General features: G+C 44.4%; 1 protein-coding gene across 3 annotated transcripts in view; it reads left to right on the forward strand.

The window, feature by feature from the left end:
* The window catches only part of CREB5 (cAMP responsive element binding protein 5), a 613,433-nt gene that overhangs the window by 147,841 nt on the left and 446,545 nt on the right, over positions 1-19,047 (forward strand). For all 3 annotated transcript variants that reach the window (XM_073677914.1, XM_073677916.1, XM_073677917.1), the window contains exon 4: positions 834-949. In XM_073677914.1, the coding sequence (XP_073534015.1) occupies positions 834-949 (116 nt within the window). The remainder of the gene's footprint in view (positions 1-833; positions 950-19,047) is intronic.

Genomic DNA, 19,047 nt, shown 5'->3' on the forward strand with positions numbered 1-19,047 from the left:
TTCACCTATTGGCCACTGTCAAGTAAGAATCAACACGTCGGCTCTGGGGTTAGCACTGTTGCTTTGCAGCGCTGGGGTCAAATCCCACCAAACACAACATCTGCAAGGAGTTTGTATGTTCTCCCCTTGTTTGCTTCAGTTACCTTCTCCAAAGACATACTGATAGGGAATTTACATTGTGAGCCCCAATGGGGACATTGATGATAATGTCTATAAAGCACTATGAAATATGATGGCACTATATTAGCAAAGAACCAATTATGGCCCTCTCTGACTGATGCCTCCTCCTGCAGGATGTCTTTTCTGGTGTCATCAACCATGAACAGTTCCAATTCCTACTCTAAGCGCTAGGAGCTCTGTGCATATTATTGCATAAATTTAACAGATTCACCACATTAGACATAAAAAAATTCAGTTTCAATTAAACACACTGTGCATTATCATACAACATAACATAACTTGAAAGGGGTGAGTATGGATACTTGCAGATCCCCTTATAAGCGTGACCAAGAATAAAGTTTTCTTTTGGCGTCTGCATAATAGATGACTCTAAGATAGACGTGAGATAGATAAGTAAGAAATATAGTATATACGGTACATGTGGTAGATAGATAGATAGATAGATAGATAGATAGATAGTGATAGTGATTAAACAAAGCTGAATTTGTTTCTCTTTCAAACCATAACTGACTTATAAGAAAAAGATTATCCTAAAGTAATATGGAAAATCACATTTATCACACCATTACAGTATATGTCTAGATAGATATACTTGCATTTTTTTCTATTATACGTAATTACAATCATTACATTGTAAACTTGTTCTTCCGCAGACCAGACACCAACTCCAACTCGTTTCTTGAAAAACTGTGAAGAAGTGGGGCTCTTCAATGACATTGACTTGGAGCATGAATTTAGAAGTGCACAAGAAGAAGAAAACAGCAAAAGGGTAGGAGCTCTAACTCATCTATCCCAAAAAAGTAACACGACTAGCTTTCATACACCATTTTCAGAAACTTTCAAATAAAGTACAATTAAGAGAGTGCAAAACGTAATTCCATATAGACACATGAACAAGAATAGATAATAAAATATGATGAAAACATTTTTTCTCAACATTGAGTTCAATTAAAAATAAACCAGGTCTAAAATTTACAGAAATACCCAATGGACAACTCTGGGAATTTTGATCCTTGTGTACTTTATAGGGAATCTGTCAGCAGGTTTTTTGCTATGTAATTTGAAGACAGCAGGAGATAGAGGCTGAAATACAGAATTAAGGGTTGTATCACTTGTCAAAATGCATGGTGTTGTCTACTAACTGTAAAGGATTTATCACTAAGAGATTCACATTGCCGGACTAGTCCAGCAGCTAAGCATCTCACTGTCTATGGACTTTGTACACAGTGATCCTGGTGTGGGCGAGGTTGGCTTTCTCAGCTCTGCTTCATTCTAATTCTAAAAGCTCTCATTTTGTCAGTACAACTGCACCCAGTAATCTAAGTGATACATTGTTGGATTCAGCTTCCCTTTACCTACATTAAGGCCCTGTCACACATAACGAGATCGCTAGCGAGATCGCTGATGAGTCACGTTTTGGTGACGCAATAGCGATCTCGTCATGTCTGACAGGTAGCAACGATCAGGCCCCTGCTGTGAGATCGCTGATCGTTACAAAGCTTCCTGGACCATTCCTGGGTCGTTGCGCTCCCGCTGGGCAGTGTGCATCGCTGTATTTGACACCTTGTCAACGACCTCGCTAGCGATTCAGAGCTGAGACACGTAGAGGTGCATAAATTGGACTTTTCTGCGTTTATCGTCCCCGATTGGTGGTCGCTACTGCGTCCTCGTTTTTTCAGATCCCACCAGCGTTCTCCGGCTGTGACTCCACTTTGAACAAATCAGACATCTTTAGCGAAGTAGGTATTGTTTGGGGTCTCAAATGAGTTTCCATTTTTAATTCATTTATAGGACATCTACCAATTATCTGCTATCATTGCTCTTCAGGGAGGGAGGGCTTGGCTTCTATTTGTATATATATGCTTTTGCATGGGCAGATATTTTAGGGGTCTCGTGCACACACACCCACACAGCACGTTTTCTGACACGCTGTCGTAGCCAACCGCTTCAGAGTTTTTCACACGCCAATTAACATGAAGCTTAAATCAATAGACTCTGTTCTTTTGGCCTGTTGCACGCTTCAAAACTTTCTTCGTCGACGTGATGCAATTACGTACTGTCCGCCTGGCTTTGTGGACTCTGTGGACCGAGCCAATGGGGAAGTGGAGCTCGGTGAATGGCGTGCAAACGATCCTGCAATTGCAGGCCTTCAACCAGTGGGACATGGCAGAAACACCCATGATGCGAAGACCTGCCGCGACAACTGCTGCCAATATTTTAACGGTCCTGGTGCCCCGTCACACATAACGAGATCGCTAACGAGATCGCTATTGAAGCCAAGCCCTCCCTCCCTGAAGAGCAATGATAGCAGATAATTGGTAGATGTCCTATAAATGAATTAAAAATGGAAACTCATTTGAGACCCCAAACAATACCTACCTCACTAAAGATGTCTGATTTCTTGAAAGTAGAGTCACAGCCGGAGAACGCTGGTGGGATCTGAAAAAACAAGGACGCAGTAGCGACCACCAATCGGGGACGATGAACGCAGAAAAGTCCAATTTATGCACCTCTACGTGTCTCAGTTCTGAATCGCTAGCGAGGTCGTTGACAAGGTGTCAAATACAGCGATGCACACTGCCCAGCGGGAGCGCAACGACCCAGGAATGGTCCAGGAAGCTTTGTAACGATCAGCGATCTCACAGCAGGGGCCTGATCGTTGCTACCTGTCAGACATAACGAGATCGCTAGCGAGATCGCTATTGCGTCACCAAACCGTGACTCATCAGCGATCTCGCTAGCGATCTCGTTATGTGTGACGGGGCCTTTACACTGCTCTCAGATAAGGTAACAAAAACTTGCTGACAGATTCCCTTTAATTAGCTCTCTAAAATTCCGTTAATTGGTTGTTCCAGAATAGACAATGGTGATCTATTACTAGGACAGGCCATTTATGTCTTTCCAGCAGTATTCTGGCCTCTAGGACCCCACCGATCATTGGAATAAAACAGCAGTAGTGCTTGCAAAGTGTGATGCTGCTTAGTTTCTTCCCAGCTTTAGCTGACTCCTATGCATTGATTATATTGCCTATGGAGAAAAAAAAAGTGGATCCATGAAGTTAGCACTATTGCCATTTTCATATATCCTGGTAAGGAATTCAGGATCTTCATTTTTTTGTCTGGAGTGAATGTAAAGAATCCATCAACTCAAAATTGACTTTCACAGTCAGACTTTGTACAAGCAACTCCATTTGGCATGACTCAAGTGGACGACTGTATCGAGCCTTTCACTCCTCTTCAAAGATGTATCCTTTACGGCAACAGTCTCCCGATTCTGTTCACTCAGTAGCTGCTGGCCTGTGAAGTGAGTTAAGGGAAAGAGGTTCACAGAAACAAATACCAAGTATCATAGTCAGGGGAAAAGTCGGGTTTTAGTCAAGGGAGCAAGACAGAGACGTGAGGCAGAAGAGTATCAAATAGTTCACGGTGAAGACCAGAGAGGTATCTGAGAGATATTCAAGAGTAATCAAGGCACAGAAACTGGGCCAGAACACAGAAAGTCAATCAAATAGTAAGCCCACCAAAGCATCCATTGAAGTAGCAGGCAAGTGACGGGAAACTATAAAGATTTAAATGGACACCATGAGTCCAATTAGCCACTAAATCTGCTTGCCATTGGCTAGTGATTGGCCAGTCGGCAGAACCTTTTTTTTAACATATTTTATTTTACTTGTATTCATTTATTAATGGCTTCAGCAGAAGGAAACATTCCACTTCTTTCTTCCAAGAGGAGTTGATGGCAAAGCAGTTGGAGTTGGGGGGTAGAGGTGGACGAGTGTACATGATTTACCACCTCCTCCCAAGCTGTATGCGCTGCCCACACAGTCTGTGTGGCTGAGTCAGGTAGTGAAGGCAGCCAGTGTGGGAGCAGGGACAAGTACGTTTGTTACAGTTGGAGTGATTACAAGCAGTGTCTCTTGTTCTCGAGGACCTGCCCTGTTCTGTATTATACAGACAACCCATTGATTAGCAAAGGTATTCTATAATGCTCCATCTCCCCTGTAAGAGATTGATGGGGTTCCCAGTAGTGAAACACTATGTGATCGCCAATTGTCAGGGACCCTTTTAAGTACAAGGGATTGTCCAATGTGTAAAACCAATACCTTTTAGACCAGTTATAGTGTATTCCTTATTACTTTTCTAGGTCTTTTTATATATTTGCTTTTTCTTCACTGTAAAAAATTGACTAGATGCTTTAAATGAAAAAAAAAAGAAAAGAAAAACTTAATATGAATGAGGAATGGCAGAGGGATGATTTTGGGTGAGTGAGTTTATGGATGGTTGATACATTTTGTCTGCTTTTTTCTGAAGACTATGAAGATCGATTTGGGAATATCCAGATGCCATTGTTAAAACTAACAACTTATGCCTTGCCTAAGCTTTTTACTGTGGAAAATACGAAACATTTAAGGTTGAATAATGTATTAATTTTGCTACAGGTGGTTAATATATGGCTCTTGTATGACTGCTGGAGATGAACATGAACACATGGATTGGTTTTCATTCATCCAAGCCTTTGCATGCTTAAAGTAAGCCTCCAACTGGAACAGGTTACATACTCTGTAATAGGAACCACATTTGTGTAAATGGTCAAGGCGAGCACAGTTTTATAATAATGTCATCTATTCTTTCCCAGGACTAGAATGCGCTCAGAGAAACATGAACATTGTATGGATGATTGAGCCCTGTTATAAATCATAATATTACATAGAAAATTCCTTTTTTAGAAGATGACATAAAGGTCCTTAAAGGTACAAATTAATTAAGACTGGTGTTTTGTACACCAGTCTTAATGAGGGGCATGCAGGAATCTCCACCTTCGTGGATCTAGTCGAGGGTTGCGTCCAAACCCCCCGCGAAATGGGATTCGGACATATGCACCAATGGGGCCATAGACTATAATGGTGGCGACAGAGTGAATCTGTTCTCTGACATGCATAATTTTCAGGTGTGTTCGCCTGCATCCTCTGGGGGGTGAGTATTGTGCATAGTAATGTAGGGAAGGTTGCTGTTTTTTCCATGTGGAAAAAGAAACATGAATTCTTAGGCTGTGCCCACGATGAGTTTTTGGACAGTTTTTCACGCTGTGTATATTCACTGCGTCAAAAATGCATCGTCTTACAGTTCCAGCAGAGTAGATAGGATTTATAGAAATCTCATGCCCACTGTGCTTCTTTTTTACTCTGCGGTGTGTGTTTATATCCGTAGCATGTCAATTTCTCTTGTAGGTTCTGTGTGGATTTTCCCACTAGACTTGCATTAGAAGTGAAAAATTTGCAGGTAAAAAAACACATGCATTTTTAGTGCATTTCTGCTGAGGAAATGCATAAAAAAAAAACATGTATTCCGCACATGACTGTATCAATAAAGTTTTGTCAAAGACAAATCCCAGGAAGTATCAAAAACAAAGCAGCTTTGTTTAAAACATAACATGTCAAAAAGAGAGGGAAAAAGTTTTATAAAAAATGCACCCAAAAACGCAATAAAAAAATACAAGTAACCTAATTTACTTAATAGGTGCAGAAATGGTGCAGAAAGTCGGCAACATCAAAAGCTCATCGTGGGAACGTAACATTGAGGTACAGAAACTGTGCCAAAAACTCACTATACAAATTGTCTCTTCAGGGAGGAAGAGGACTAGAACTCTAGTGCCACCTATAGGAAATAGCAATCCTAAAAGTCAATATCAACTCTCTAACGAGCCTTGTCACATGACTTAGGATAAAAGCCAGAACCAGAATCTCCATTTGCAGACACTGTGTTTCAGGGTAATGCCCATCATCAGTGCAAATTGCGAGATCTGGTTTGGCTAGGTGACAGGCATCTGACCGGGATACAAGGGGTAACGTTTCTCCTTGCGGAGAGTGACATTTTAAGAATGTCAAGGTGAGGAGACTCTGGGAAATATGCAAATTGTCTCTTCAGGGAGGAAGAGGAATAGAACTATAGTGCCACCTATAGGAATTAGCAATCCTAAAAGTCACTCTCTGCAAGGAGAAACATTAAAAACTCACTAAAAACTGCAACAAAAAAGGCTTCAAACAAACAAAACTCAGTATGAACGTACCCTTTGAATATACTTCCTATTCTTTTCATTAGTAAAATACACATATGATGCACCCAGTCCTGTTTTTTTACTATCTGTAACCTAAAGCAATATGTCAATTATTGGCGTGTTTCAACTTAAAAAAAACGTTTCTGAATCAATTTAAGCAGAAAAAAACGCTCCTTGGGATATGTTCACTTAGAGTTTTTGACATTGATTTTATAGCAGATTCTGCCTTTTGAATATGCTCCCTATCTACAGTGGCATGTAAAAGTTTGGGCACCCCTGGTTAAAATGACTGTTTTGTGAACAGTTAAGCAAGTAGAAGATGAAATGATCTCTAAAAGGGCTAAAGTTAAAGATGACACACTTCCTTTGAATTTTAGGCAAAAAAATATGCAAGACATATGAAAGCCCGCATAGAGTTTGCTCAAAAACACATGAAGGACTCCCAGACTATGAGAAATAAGATTCTCTGGTCTGATGAGACCACTTTTTGGTGATAATTCTAAGCGGTATGTGTGGAGAAAACTAGGCACTGCTTATCATCTGCCCAATACAATCCCAAAAGTGAAACATGGTGGTGGCAGCATCATGCTATGGGGGTGTTTTTCAGCTTCAGGGACAGGACAAAAGGTTGCAATTGAAGGAAACATGAATGGGGCCAAGTACAGAGATATCCAGGATAAAAATGTCTTCCAGAGTGCTCTGGACCTCAGACTTAGCCGAAGGTTCACCTTCCAACAAGACAATGACCCTAAGCACACAGCTAAAATAACAAAGGAGTGGCTTCAGAACAACTCTGTGATCATTCCTGACTGGCCCCGCCAGAACCCTGACCTTAACCCAATTGAGCATCTCTGGAGAGACCTGAAAATGGCTGTCCACTAACGTTCACCATCCAACCTGACAGAACTGGAGAGGGTCTCCAAGGAAGAATGGCAGAGGATCCCCAAATCCAGGTGTGAAAAACTTGTTGCACCATTCCCAAGAAGACTCATGGCTGTACTAGCTCAAAAAGGTGCTTCTACTCAATACTGAGCAAATGGTCTGAATACTTATGACCATGTGATATTTCAGTTTTTCTTTTTTAATAAATTTGCAAAAATTTCTACATTTCTGTTTTTTTTTCAGTCAAGATGGGGTGCAGAGTGTACATTAATGAGAAAAAAAATGAAATTTTTAGAATTTACCAAATGGCTGCAATGAAACAATGAGTGAAAAATTTAAAGGGGTCTGAATACTTTCCGTACCCACTGTATATATATTTTGCCTAAAATACAAAGGAAATGTGTCATCTTTAACTTTAGGCCTTTCAGAGATCATTTCATCTTCAATTTGCATAACTGTTCACAATGACAGTAATTTTGACCAGGGGTTCCCAAACTTTTACATGCAACTGTATTTTTTTGTAAAAACACACATATAAGTGCCTATGGTGCTGTTTTTTTACATATGAAAAAAAAAGTAACAGGTTAATCCTTGAGGCATTTCTGCGAGAAAAAAATGCTAGAAATTTGAATTCAGACTCTATTTAACCCTCCGTCACATACAATAGGCCTGACAGGCACATCTCTTTTATTTGGCAGAAGTTTTGAAATGTTTGTATTTCAGAGTTATTAGTTTTATGTTAAGTAAATGGGTTTTTTTTACACCTGATTATGTGTAGTCTCTTTTATTACATCCCTATGAAGGTCACTGATCACTTTTAGAGCACTGAAATTGCAAACATTAGATATTATAGGTATTTTTCTAGCCTGCGCCTGACAGTCACATTGTATGTGAACTCGTTAGAACTAGAGATGAGCGTTGTTCTACTCGAACTGTTCGCCAATCTCAAATTCGAGCTGTTTTGGGCGGTGTTCGAGCCGTTCGGCGAACACGAACAATTTGAGAAAAATTCGGCTGTTCGAGGTTATGTTCGATAACTGTTCGTGCACCAAAATCATAACTGGATTTTTTCTCAGTAATGATGAAAATTAATGTTAATACGCAGTTTGAGTGTACAGCGGGGTGGGGGGAGGGGCAGGGGATGGATCTCTGCAGGAACAATGAAGATCTCCATTTTTTTTTTCTCTTTCCCGCATTTACAGTGGGGAGGTGCAATCTGTCAGCCTATCAGCAGCGCACACATGGAGCGAAGTGCTTTTTTTCACACAAGCAAGGGCATGTGTCATTGGCAGTGTATGTCACATGTCCTTGCCCTATAAGACCAAGCCATTTTCCCCGTCGCCACCATTTTCTCACTGCTGCAGCTGCGTGTTAGACGGCACCGCTGTTGCTGTGTGCGCTATACCTTGTTAATTTCAAGCCAATTTTCGCACAAATCTACAGATAGCTTGGAGTAGGGAATAGTTGTGATTGCAGTCCTTTTAAGGACTAGGTTACAGCATTTCCTACGACTTTTATCAGGCAGGTCTGTGCTCTTAAATAGATAGGTTGTGGGAGTAAAGACTAATTGTAATTGGAGTCCTTTTCAGGACTAGGTTACATCAGTTCCTATCAGTTTTTGCCAGGCAGGTCTGTGCCAGTGCTGTGCAAGTTTTTTTCACAGCATTTGGCTGAATCTAGCAAAGCTAATCCTTTTTGGCCTATTGCAGAGTGTGTTAGTCAGTGGAGTAGCCTATCTGTGTTGCAAGATATACCACCTGTGTATAGAATACCAATTTTTTTACTGCGCCTAGTGAAGTAAAATCTTTTGGGCATAGCATCATTCTATTAGTCCATCTATACTGACCTCCATCAGGTTGCAAATTGAATATAATTTTTTTCTGCATCTAGCTCTGAAAAAATATTGGGCTTCTAGCTGTGTGTGGGACTTGTTGTATTAGTCCATCTATACTGACCTCCATCAGGTTGCAAACTGAATATATTTTTTTCTGCATCTACCTCTGAAAAAATATTGGGCTTCTAGCTGTGTGTGGGACTTGTTCTATTAATCCATCTATACAGACCTCCATCGGGTTGCAAACTGAATATATTTTTTTCTGCATCTACCTCTGAAAAAATATGTGGCCTTCTAGCAGTGTGTGGGACTTTCTCTATTAGTCCATCTATACTGACCTCCATCAGGTTGCAAACTGAATATAATTTTTTTCTGCATCTAGCTCTGAAAAAATATTTGGCCTTCTAGCAGTGTGTGGGACTTTCTCTATTAGTCCATCTATACTGACCTCCATCAGGTTGCAAATTAAAAATAATTTTTATCTGCATCTACAGTACCTCTGAAAAAATATTTGGGCTTCTAGCTGTGTGTGGGACTTGTTCTATTAGTCCATCTATACTGACCTCCATCAGGTTGCAAATTGAATATAATTTTTATCTGCATCTACCTCTGAAAAAATATTTGGGCTTCTAGCTGTGTGTGGGACTTGTTCTATTAGTCCATCTATACTGACCTCCATCAGGTTGCAAATTGAATATAATTTTTATCTGCATCTAGCTCTGAAAAAATATTTGGCCTTCTAGCAGTGTGTGGGACTTTCTCTATTAGTCCATCTATACTGACCTCCATCAGGTTGCAAATTGAATATAATTTTTATCTGCATCTAGCTCTGAAAAAATATTTGGCCTTCTAGCAGTGTGTGGGACTTTCACTATTAGTCCATCTATACTGACCTCCATCAGGTTGCAAATTAAAAATAATTTTTATCTGCATCTACCTCTGAAAAAATATTTGGGCTTCTAGCAGTGTGTGGGACTCATTGTATTAGGCCATCTATACCAAGCTCCACCAGCTTTGAAATTAATAATAATTTTTAGCTGCATCTAGCCCTGAAAATAATTTTTCCCAATAGTGGTAGCAATAGAAATATGGGGCGCACGCCTGGCTAACAAAAATATACGCTTCATAACACAAAACACCAGCCTAGCGCACTGCATTAATAAGATGGCATCATCATCTCTCCCAGTGCTAGGCCTACTACACAGGCTAGTATTTCTGTGCCTAAAACACAATGTATGGGTCCGCGCTAGCCACTATGCTGAGGGGTATAAAGCTGCTGCTAACGCTTTATAACAATTCAATTGGCAGATTTTCACAGAGCTCTTCCACAACGCCCACCCATCGGGCAACAGTTGCCCACCCTCCCTATGGGATCTAGTGGCGAATAGTTGATGCCATTAATCAGAGCGTCAGTTGCCCCGTCAACGTGGCAAGCATACGGTAAGGCATGGGAAGAGTGGACACGACTAGTAGCAGGCAGACGGGTTGACCAATGTGAACAAGCCAGATCACAAGTCACCATAGAATTTCTCCACCAGCTAATGATGAGGGGCATATCCGGGGCGTCAGCGCAGCGGTGTTTGACCGGAGTAGCATTTCACTTCCAACTACTGAATTGGGGAGATGTGACAAAGATTCATCATCAGACAATCCATAAAAGGGTGGAAAAGGGGTCAGCCAAGTCAGGAATGTAGACGTCCCGTCCCGTGTCACTAAAACTGATTTCTCACATCTTATCCCTAACACCATTAACATGACACTCACAATTTGAAGCAACACTAATGTCTACTGCATTTGTGATCGCCTTCTTCGGGGCGCTATGTATAAGCAAATTAGTCCCTCAATCCAAAATTACCACCAGTGGACGCTTATTACACCAGGAAGTAGTCATAGCCAATAATGCAATACGTGTACGCATACACCAATCGAAAACGGTTCCAGCGGGCAGGGGTACTTGGGTACTTCTACAACCCACAAACGGTACACTGAGTCGGGTAACAATAGTAAAAACATATCTAACCATCAGATCACAAAGTAATTTCTTCGTATCACACATTGATGGAACGCCATTATCAAGATACCTGTTCCAAGCTATATTTAATAAATGCATAACATCGGCAGGGAACCACCCCAAAGATTACGGGACACAATCATTCCGCATAGGTGCGGCCACGGAAGCAGCAAGAGCAGGACTGTCAGAAACGGAAGTTCAGAGGATAGGGAGATGGCGATCCACGTGTTTGGCGAGATACATAAGACTGGACTTGTTATCCTAACGTGGTTTGTTTCTTTTACAGGTGACGCTAAGCCAACAGTGTGAGTGATAGGCCACTCGTATATATATTGGGCACAAAAAAGGGTGAAAGTCCGCCCAGGCGGGAGGAAATTAGAGTTTCATAACACATATTACAACTGGAGAGGTATTAGAGGCCTGCTATGGCCACAGGTACTAATAGAGGTAATCAAGGTAGGGAGAGAGGCAAGAGGTCCGGTCATCTTAGTTATACAGGCCGGGGGAAACAACCTAGGTCATCACAAGAGCGCATAACTAATGGCAATAATGAAACTAGACACTGAGCGCTTCAGAGAATTTTTCACAAAATTAGCTATAGTATGGTCAGAGATTGTGCCGATAGCGGTATGGCAAGGTGCGCGAGACATCACGGCCATCGAATGGACAAGGCGGGTAATAAATATTCGGATGGCAAAATTTAGAAGAGACAGAGGCGGTGTAGTGATACGACACCGACAACTGGAAGGAGATAAAGCAGACCTCATACGGCCCGACGGTGTTCACTTAATAGATATTGGACTGGACATATTCCTGTCAGGACTCCAGGACGGAGTGGAACAAGCGTTAAGAGTGATGGGTGGGGGTCAGAGTCCTGCATACGAGTACGCTGGATCCTCCGTGGCCTGGAAATAGAAAGGACATGTTGGAGAGTTACACTTGTTGGCCAACTTGCCGGAGTGGGGACCCAGGGCATGCTGCAACAAGCTGAATTATTTTAGAAATAAAATGCCTTTCTAATGGAATGAGTATAAAGAGTTAATAAAGCTGTGACCGATCCTCACCCATCCAGTTGTAAGAGTTACATTATTGGGTTGTCCATGAAAGGGGGGCGGTAGGGGGGCTGAGCATCTGGGTTTGGTTGGGGGTCCCCACAGTCTGCCTAGGCTAGATTAATTTAAAAATTCTTATTAGATACACAGGCGGTGCAGCTTGCTTCGCAGCTGGGCTACTACGCCCAAAGTATTGCCTAGGCTAGATGTAGTTAAAAATTCTACGCTGACTAGCAGAAACTGAAGATTTGGAGCAGACCTCTGAGTAAACAGCTCTTCAGACTCAACCATCTGTGTTACCCCAAGCCATAGTGTATGTAGTTTCTTACAGTTAAAAGGGGGGGGTGCGACCCAACCCACCTGGAATTGACGATGCCAACGTCACGTAAGACACAGCAAGGGGACTCCCAAAATTGTGGCACAGACACCACTTAACCCTAGAACGCATACCTGTGGCCTTGCAGGCCCGCCCAGTTAATTGTTTTCTATTTTCTGCAAGATTGCTTTAGTTAGAATTTTGAAACTCTAGGTATTCTTCATGTATATAGTTGTTTGTCATTTGAGTTTGAGTTATTCCATGTTATTTGCACACGGGCCTAAAGGGCCAAGGTATGTGAAAGTGTAGATTTTTATGGTCATGCGTTCTAGGGTTAAGTGGCATCAATTGCCCCACTGTTGCTTAAAACGGTTGGTGAGGTGATTTTACCAAATCCCCAAGCTTTTAGTCTCCCAAGGATGACACAGGGGTAGAAATGTCCTTGCGAATCCATGATTTGATCATCTTTATGAACGTGAGTCTGTCTACATTCTCAGTGGACAGCCGCGTGCGCTTATCTGTCAGCACACCACCAGCAGCGCTGAACACACGTTCAGAGAGAACGCTGGCTGCATGGCATGACAAGATCTCCAAGGCGTGAGTGGCGAGCTCCGGTGATTTTTCAAGATTGGAATACCAAAATGAGCAAGGGTCCAGTGACACAGTCATGGCTTCGATGTTCACTTGGAGATTCTCCTGTACCATCCTCTCTAGGCATTGACTATGTGTCAGACTTCTTGTCTCCTGTGGCCTTGCAAAGGATGGTCTAAAAAAGTGGTGAAACGATTCCACAAAATTGCTGTTACCAGCAGATACTGTGTTACTGTTACTGTTTGAGTGATGAAGACTCGACAGTCCCACCGTTGGCAAGTTAGAACTGTGAGATTCACTACGTGCACCACTGGTGTTTTGTGGAAAAGCACATGTAAGATTCTGCAACAGATACTCCTGCATTCGTCAATACCTTTTTATGGCAGGAATTATTTCGGCAAATATACTTTTGTACCGGGGATCTAAGAGTGTGGCAACCCAGTAGTCGGGATTACTTCGAATTCTGACAATCCGGGGGTCATGTTGCAGGTAGTGCAGCAAGAAGGCACTCATGTGTCTTGCGCATCCAGAAGGACCAAGTCCTTGTTGTGTTGGTAGCGAGGTAAGAATCATGCTTCCTTCCTCTGCCCTCTCCCTCCAACCTCGCACAACAGAAATGTGATCAAGGTCTCCCTCATCTGATGAGTCTTCCATGCCCATTGCCAGTTCGTCCTCCACTTCTTCCTCGGCTCCTGCACCTTCCTCAACAGTTTGGCTGCTACCATGCGCCCTGGTTAATCCCTCTCCCCCACCCTCCCATGCCTGCCGCCTTGGTGCTGCCAACCGTCTGGACCTTGGAGATGTTATCCCTTCCGCATACGACTCCTCCTCTACTTCCTCCACCTCCTCTTGTCCCACCACCTGACTCCGAATTCTGTTTACCATGTGCTCCAGCATGTAAATCACCGTAATAGTCATGCTGATAATGGCATCGTCAGCACTAAACATCTTCGTCGCCATTTCAAGACTGTGCAGAAGGGTGCATAGGTCCCTGATCTGAGACCACTCCTCCAGCGTGATTTGCCCCACCTCTGGATCTCGTTGGCCCAGGCTATACGTCAGAACGTATTGCACCAGGGCTTGTCGGTGCTGCCACAGTCGCTGCAACATGTGCAGAGTTGAATTCCACCATGTCGGCACATCGCATTTCAGCCGGTGAACTGGCAGGCCCAACGACTTCTGTAGAGATGTAAGTCGTTGAACTGCGGGATGCGAACGGCGGAAGTGAGCACACAGCGACCGTGCACTCTGCAGAAGGCCATCTAGTCCGGGATAGTGGGCTAAAAATTGCTGGACAACCAGGTTCAACACGTGAGCCATACAAGGCACGTGTGTGACATTGCCCCGGCGAAGTGCCGCACCCAGGTTTGCAGCATTGTCGCACATGGCCTTCCCTGGTTGCAGGTCCAGTGGAGACAACCTTTCATGAAACTGGGTCTCCAGAGCTGACCAAAACTCCTCAGCTGTGTGACTCACATTTCCCAGACATTTCAAAGTAAACACTGATGCGTTGAGCCCTGCTGCCAGCATAGTAAGGAGGTGTGCAGGATTCCTTCTGCGCAGTTAGAAAGCAGGTGGCATTACCAGACAGGCTTTGGGTGCAGGTGGAGGACCGAGACGAGGTTGAGGAGGCAGAAGCTGTGGAGGAAGTTCGAGATAAAGAGGATTAACACACAACTCGTGGGGACGGTAAGACTTGGACAGCAGCCCCTTGTCCTGCTGTCACCATAGTTACCCAGTGCCCAGTCAGCGACATGTAACGCCCCTGTCCATGCCTTCTCGTCCAAGTGTCTGTGGTGAAGTGCACCCTGTCACACACAGAGTTTCTCAAAGAAGCGGTGATGTTGTGTGCGACATGCTAGTGGAGCGCAGGCACACCTTTCTTTGAGAAGTAGTGCCGACTGGGCATCTGATACTGGGGCACTGTGACGGACATAAGGTCTTGAAAATCCTCTGTGTCCTCCAGGTGGAAAGGCAGCATTTCTGTAGCCAACAGCTTGCAGATGGTGAAATTCAACCTCTTAGCTTTCTCATTGCTAGGAGGAAATGGTCTTTTACTTTTCCACATCTGAGGGACCGAGGGCTGGCTGTTGTGCTTAGACGGTGTTGAGTTGGGTGTCCCCGGCAACTGCCGGTCCGTGAGGAAGATGCAGGCGGACATGTTAGGTTGCCTTGATCTAAAGGTGGTGCTCTCGATGTCGGAGAGCGCTCAACACTAGCAGGTGTTTCCACTTCCCAATGAACTGACGACCTGCCAATCACACTGGCTGTTGCGGGTAAAGAGGTGGCAGGTCTGCGTCCAAAAACATGTGTGACTGCTGTCCCCCCAGTCACAGAGGATGAAGAGGCTGCGGATGCACAAGATGGGGCAGACGGTGGTTGGCCCAGCCGGCTAGGCCGCATTGTAGCACAGTGAGCTTCCCACTGCAACTTATACTTCATATCCATGTGACGGTACATGCATGAAGTACTCAAACTATGTATTTTTTGGCCTCTACTTAGCTTTTGCTGACAAATATTACAGATTACACGAGTTGGGTCATCCTTATCGATCTGAATAAATGCCCAGGCTATGCAAGGCTTAGAGCCCATGTGACCTGAAGAGCCACTACGACTTGTGGTCAGAGGCAGAGTTGTGGTTGAGGATGCAGTTGTTGACGTGCTTCCAGTACTCCGTCTCTGTTCAGGAAGGCGCAACCTAACCTCGTCGTCAATAGCATCTGTGATGCCCCGCTGTGCTTGGTATCACAGATCCTACAAGAGTGCATTGATGGAATCCTCCACAAGAGGCCCCCATAAACATTCACACATCTCCACCTTCCACCTCAGACCAGCAGAGGGAGCCCGTTAGGGATATAAATAGGGAAGGTGGAGCTAGGCAGTTCAGTTCCTCTGAAGAGTTCCTGCAGTAGAGAAGCCTAAGAGAGGTCAGTCTGCAGTGGAGCTCAGTCTAGTCTAGAGAACGCAGTTAATAGTTCAGCAGTGGAGCACGAGGCTCCTGCTTGCTAGATTCAGGGAGCCCAGATAGAGCTTAAGGTGTGCCGGTGCCGTAAGATCAGTGAAGCGCGGCAAGCTGCCGTTAGTGTGTATAGCCTATTGAGGGCCCGAGTAGGCCGAAGGCGAGTGGCGAGTTAGTACATAAGGGGCAGAGGAGCTTAACCAGCTCACCCCGAAGCATTTACCGGACACAGGATCCGAGCTTACCGGTATCTCTATGACCCAGTAAGGCATAACCGGAATCCCTGGAGAACTACAAGTCCCAGGATCGCTAAGGTGCTGATATGTAACAGAGCCAGGAGACGCTTAGGCCCCGCATACTGGGAGCGTGAACTCCAAGAGAAGGCCCTACCACAAGGTCAACCAGCGCAGGACAGAGACAAAGTTAGGCCTAGCTCCAGGCAGGTCAGAAACTTACTACGCAGAGGCAAGAAACAGGAGGCCCTACACCCGCTCATTGGGGAGGATCCTGATATGCACCCTTCACCCTACAGTGCTCCGGGATGTGCCTGAATTTCCACCAGTAAAAGGTACTGAAGTGACTACCGTGTCCGTTCCCGTTCTTGCTCTGACCCAGCTGGGTCTCGCCTGTCCTGCATTCCCCCTGCATACGCTGCCCTGAGACCTAGCTCCACCTGTGGGGAGCTATACCATCGAGCTGCCTTATCACCGGCCTCAGTGGACTGCTGCAGCGCTGGTGCTTGTCACCAGATACCACAGGTGGCGTCATGAACTCTTATAAAATTAACAATTATCCACCCTTTTAAAGAGAGACCCCAGGGTACGGGCCAGGGAGCCGACCACCGCGACATCCCCAAGGCCAGGCAAATGCCCGGGTACCGAGTCATCCCCATCCCCAGGGCTAGTCACATCCTCCTCCACCTCCTCTGCTGACCTCATCGACTGTCTGACTGTGGGTTGACAGTAAGTGGGATCTCCAACCTCGTCATCATCACCCTGTGTGTTATCACACCCGTCGCCCTCAGAGCCAACCTCTTCCTGCCCTGACCGAAAAGTCAAGTTGTCGCTCCAATCAGGTATTTGAGTCTCATCATCGTCTTCATCATTGTCTCCACCAACAGGAGTTACAGTTTGGGAACAAGGGTCTACATTATGCTCAGAACCTTCTTCATCTGGTCCTGGATCCAACTTATAAAGATTCTGGGCATCGGATCAGGTCATTTCCTCATCTGGATTAACAGAAGCTCTGGAGCAGACCTCCGTTTCCCAGGCTATAGTATGAGTAAACAGCTGGGCAGACTCAGCCATCTGTGTTACCCCATACTCAGACGGGCAGCTGGAGACTTGGGAGCTGTGACAAAGCAAGTGCGATTGGGGTGACACCTCTGAGGACTGGAGTATTTGTGATGTTGAAATTGAGGTGATGGAGAGCCCACTTGAAGGAGCACTTGATATCCGTTGAAGCACCTGCTGTTTTTGTGCCTCATCTAGAATTTGTAGCGATGGGCGTGTCCGTAAGAATGGGATCGTATCACATTGTCCACGAAAAGAAGTCGACATCTTAGTTTGGCTGGAAGATGGTCTTTCTTCTGCAGATGTTACTCCCCCCCCCACCGTGGGGGGCCTCGACCCACCGGCGGACAGGCACCAGTATTGGGATAGGGGGGCTGGCCGTCAGGGTCCACCGCGGCTCTGGCACAAACCCGGCGACACAGAGGTGGCACAGGCAGGAACGGACTGGCCGTGTCGGCTTCTCACTTTTTGGATTTTAGAAGGGCATGACATGCCTATATCTGTGTCTCCCCCTCCTTTTACTCCTCCACCTCTTTTCTTTTCGCATGACTATATGTACTTGTCACTTTTCCATGTGTTAGTTGTGTCTTCTGAGCAGTTTGTCAGCTTTTGGACACCTTTGAATGTGTTTTCTATGTGTTTCTATGTGTTTTTGTTTGCCTGCCATTGGTTTTAACGGTGTTCGAAGGTGTTCGACGAACAGTTCGACGAACAGTTCGGCGAACACACGGGTGTTCGACGAACCGAACCGAACTTGAACACTATGGGGGTGGCTCAACACTAGAGATGAGCGGTGTTCGACTAGAACTGTTCGCCAATCTCAAATTCGAGCTGTTTTGGGTGGTGTTCGAGTTGTTCGACGAACCCGAACGATTTGCAAAAAATTCGGCTGTTCGAGGTTATGTTCGATAACTGTTCGTGCACCAAAAGCGTGTCCTGCATGTCTGGCGCTATTTAGAGCACCAATCATGGAGGGATTGTCTGCCACTCACTGTAATGCCACAGCCATGGTGGTTGTGGCATTACAGTGATTGCCCAAATCGATGGGAACAGTGCTCACAGTGAAACATGAAAAGCCGGCAATTCAGCAGCGGCATACACCGATACCCGACAATTTAGAACAGAAAGAATAGAGCTTCACACATAGATTAGATAGATAGAAACATGTCAGTCACATATATATGAAGTACAGTGACAGTGTTGCTTACTGTACTTGTCATTTAGTGTAAAGGATTTATCAAAAAAAATAATAGTGTTTTCATGCACCGTCTCTTTAAAAAAGCCGGCCGGCAATTCAGCAGCGGTACCCGACAATTTAGAACAGACAGAATAGAGCTTCACACATAGATTAGATAGATAGAAACATGTCAGTCACATATATATGAAGTACTGTGACAGTGTTGCTTACTGTACTTGTCATTTACTGCAAAGGATTTATTAAAAAAAATAATAGTGTTTTCATGCACTGTCTCTTTAAAAAAGCCGGCCGGCAATTCAGCATCTGTACCCGACAATTTATAACAGACAGAATAGAGCTTCACACATAGATTAGATAGATAGAAACATGTCAGTCACACATATATGAAGTACAGTGACAGTGTTGGTTACTGTACTTGTCATTTAGTATTAAAATAAAGGATTTATTATTAAAAAAAATTGGCGTGGGGTTCCCCGTAATTTTAGTCTCTAGCGGAGGTTAAGCAGACAGCTGGGGCAGATGTTTGAAGCCTGGGAAGGGGGTAATACCCACGGAGCTTCCCAGGCTACTAATATCAGCCCCCAGCTGAATACCTAGCCTTTACTAGCTATTAAAATGGAGGACCCCCCCAAAAAAATGACGTGGGGTCCCCCCTAATTTAATAGCTAGCAAAGGCTA

The sequence above is a fragment of the Phyllobates terribilis genome, unplaced genomic scaffold (genome assembly GCF_046119375.1).
Source record: "Phyllobates terribilis strain yellow unplaced genomic scaffold, ASM4611937v1 Scaffold_4__5_contigs__length_816908805, whole genome shotgun sequence".
In the NCBI taxonomy this organism is placed as follows: domain Eukaryota; kingdom Metazoa; phylum Chordata; class Amphibia; order Anura; family Dendrobatidae; genus Phyllobates; species Phyllobates terribilis.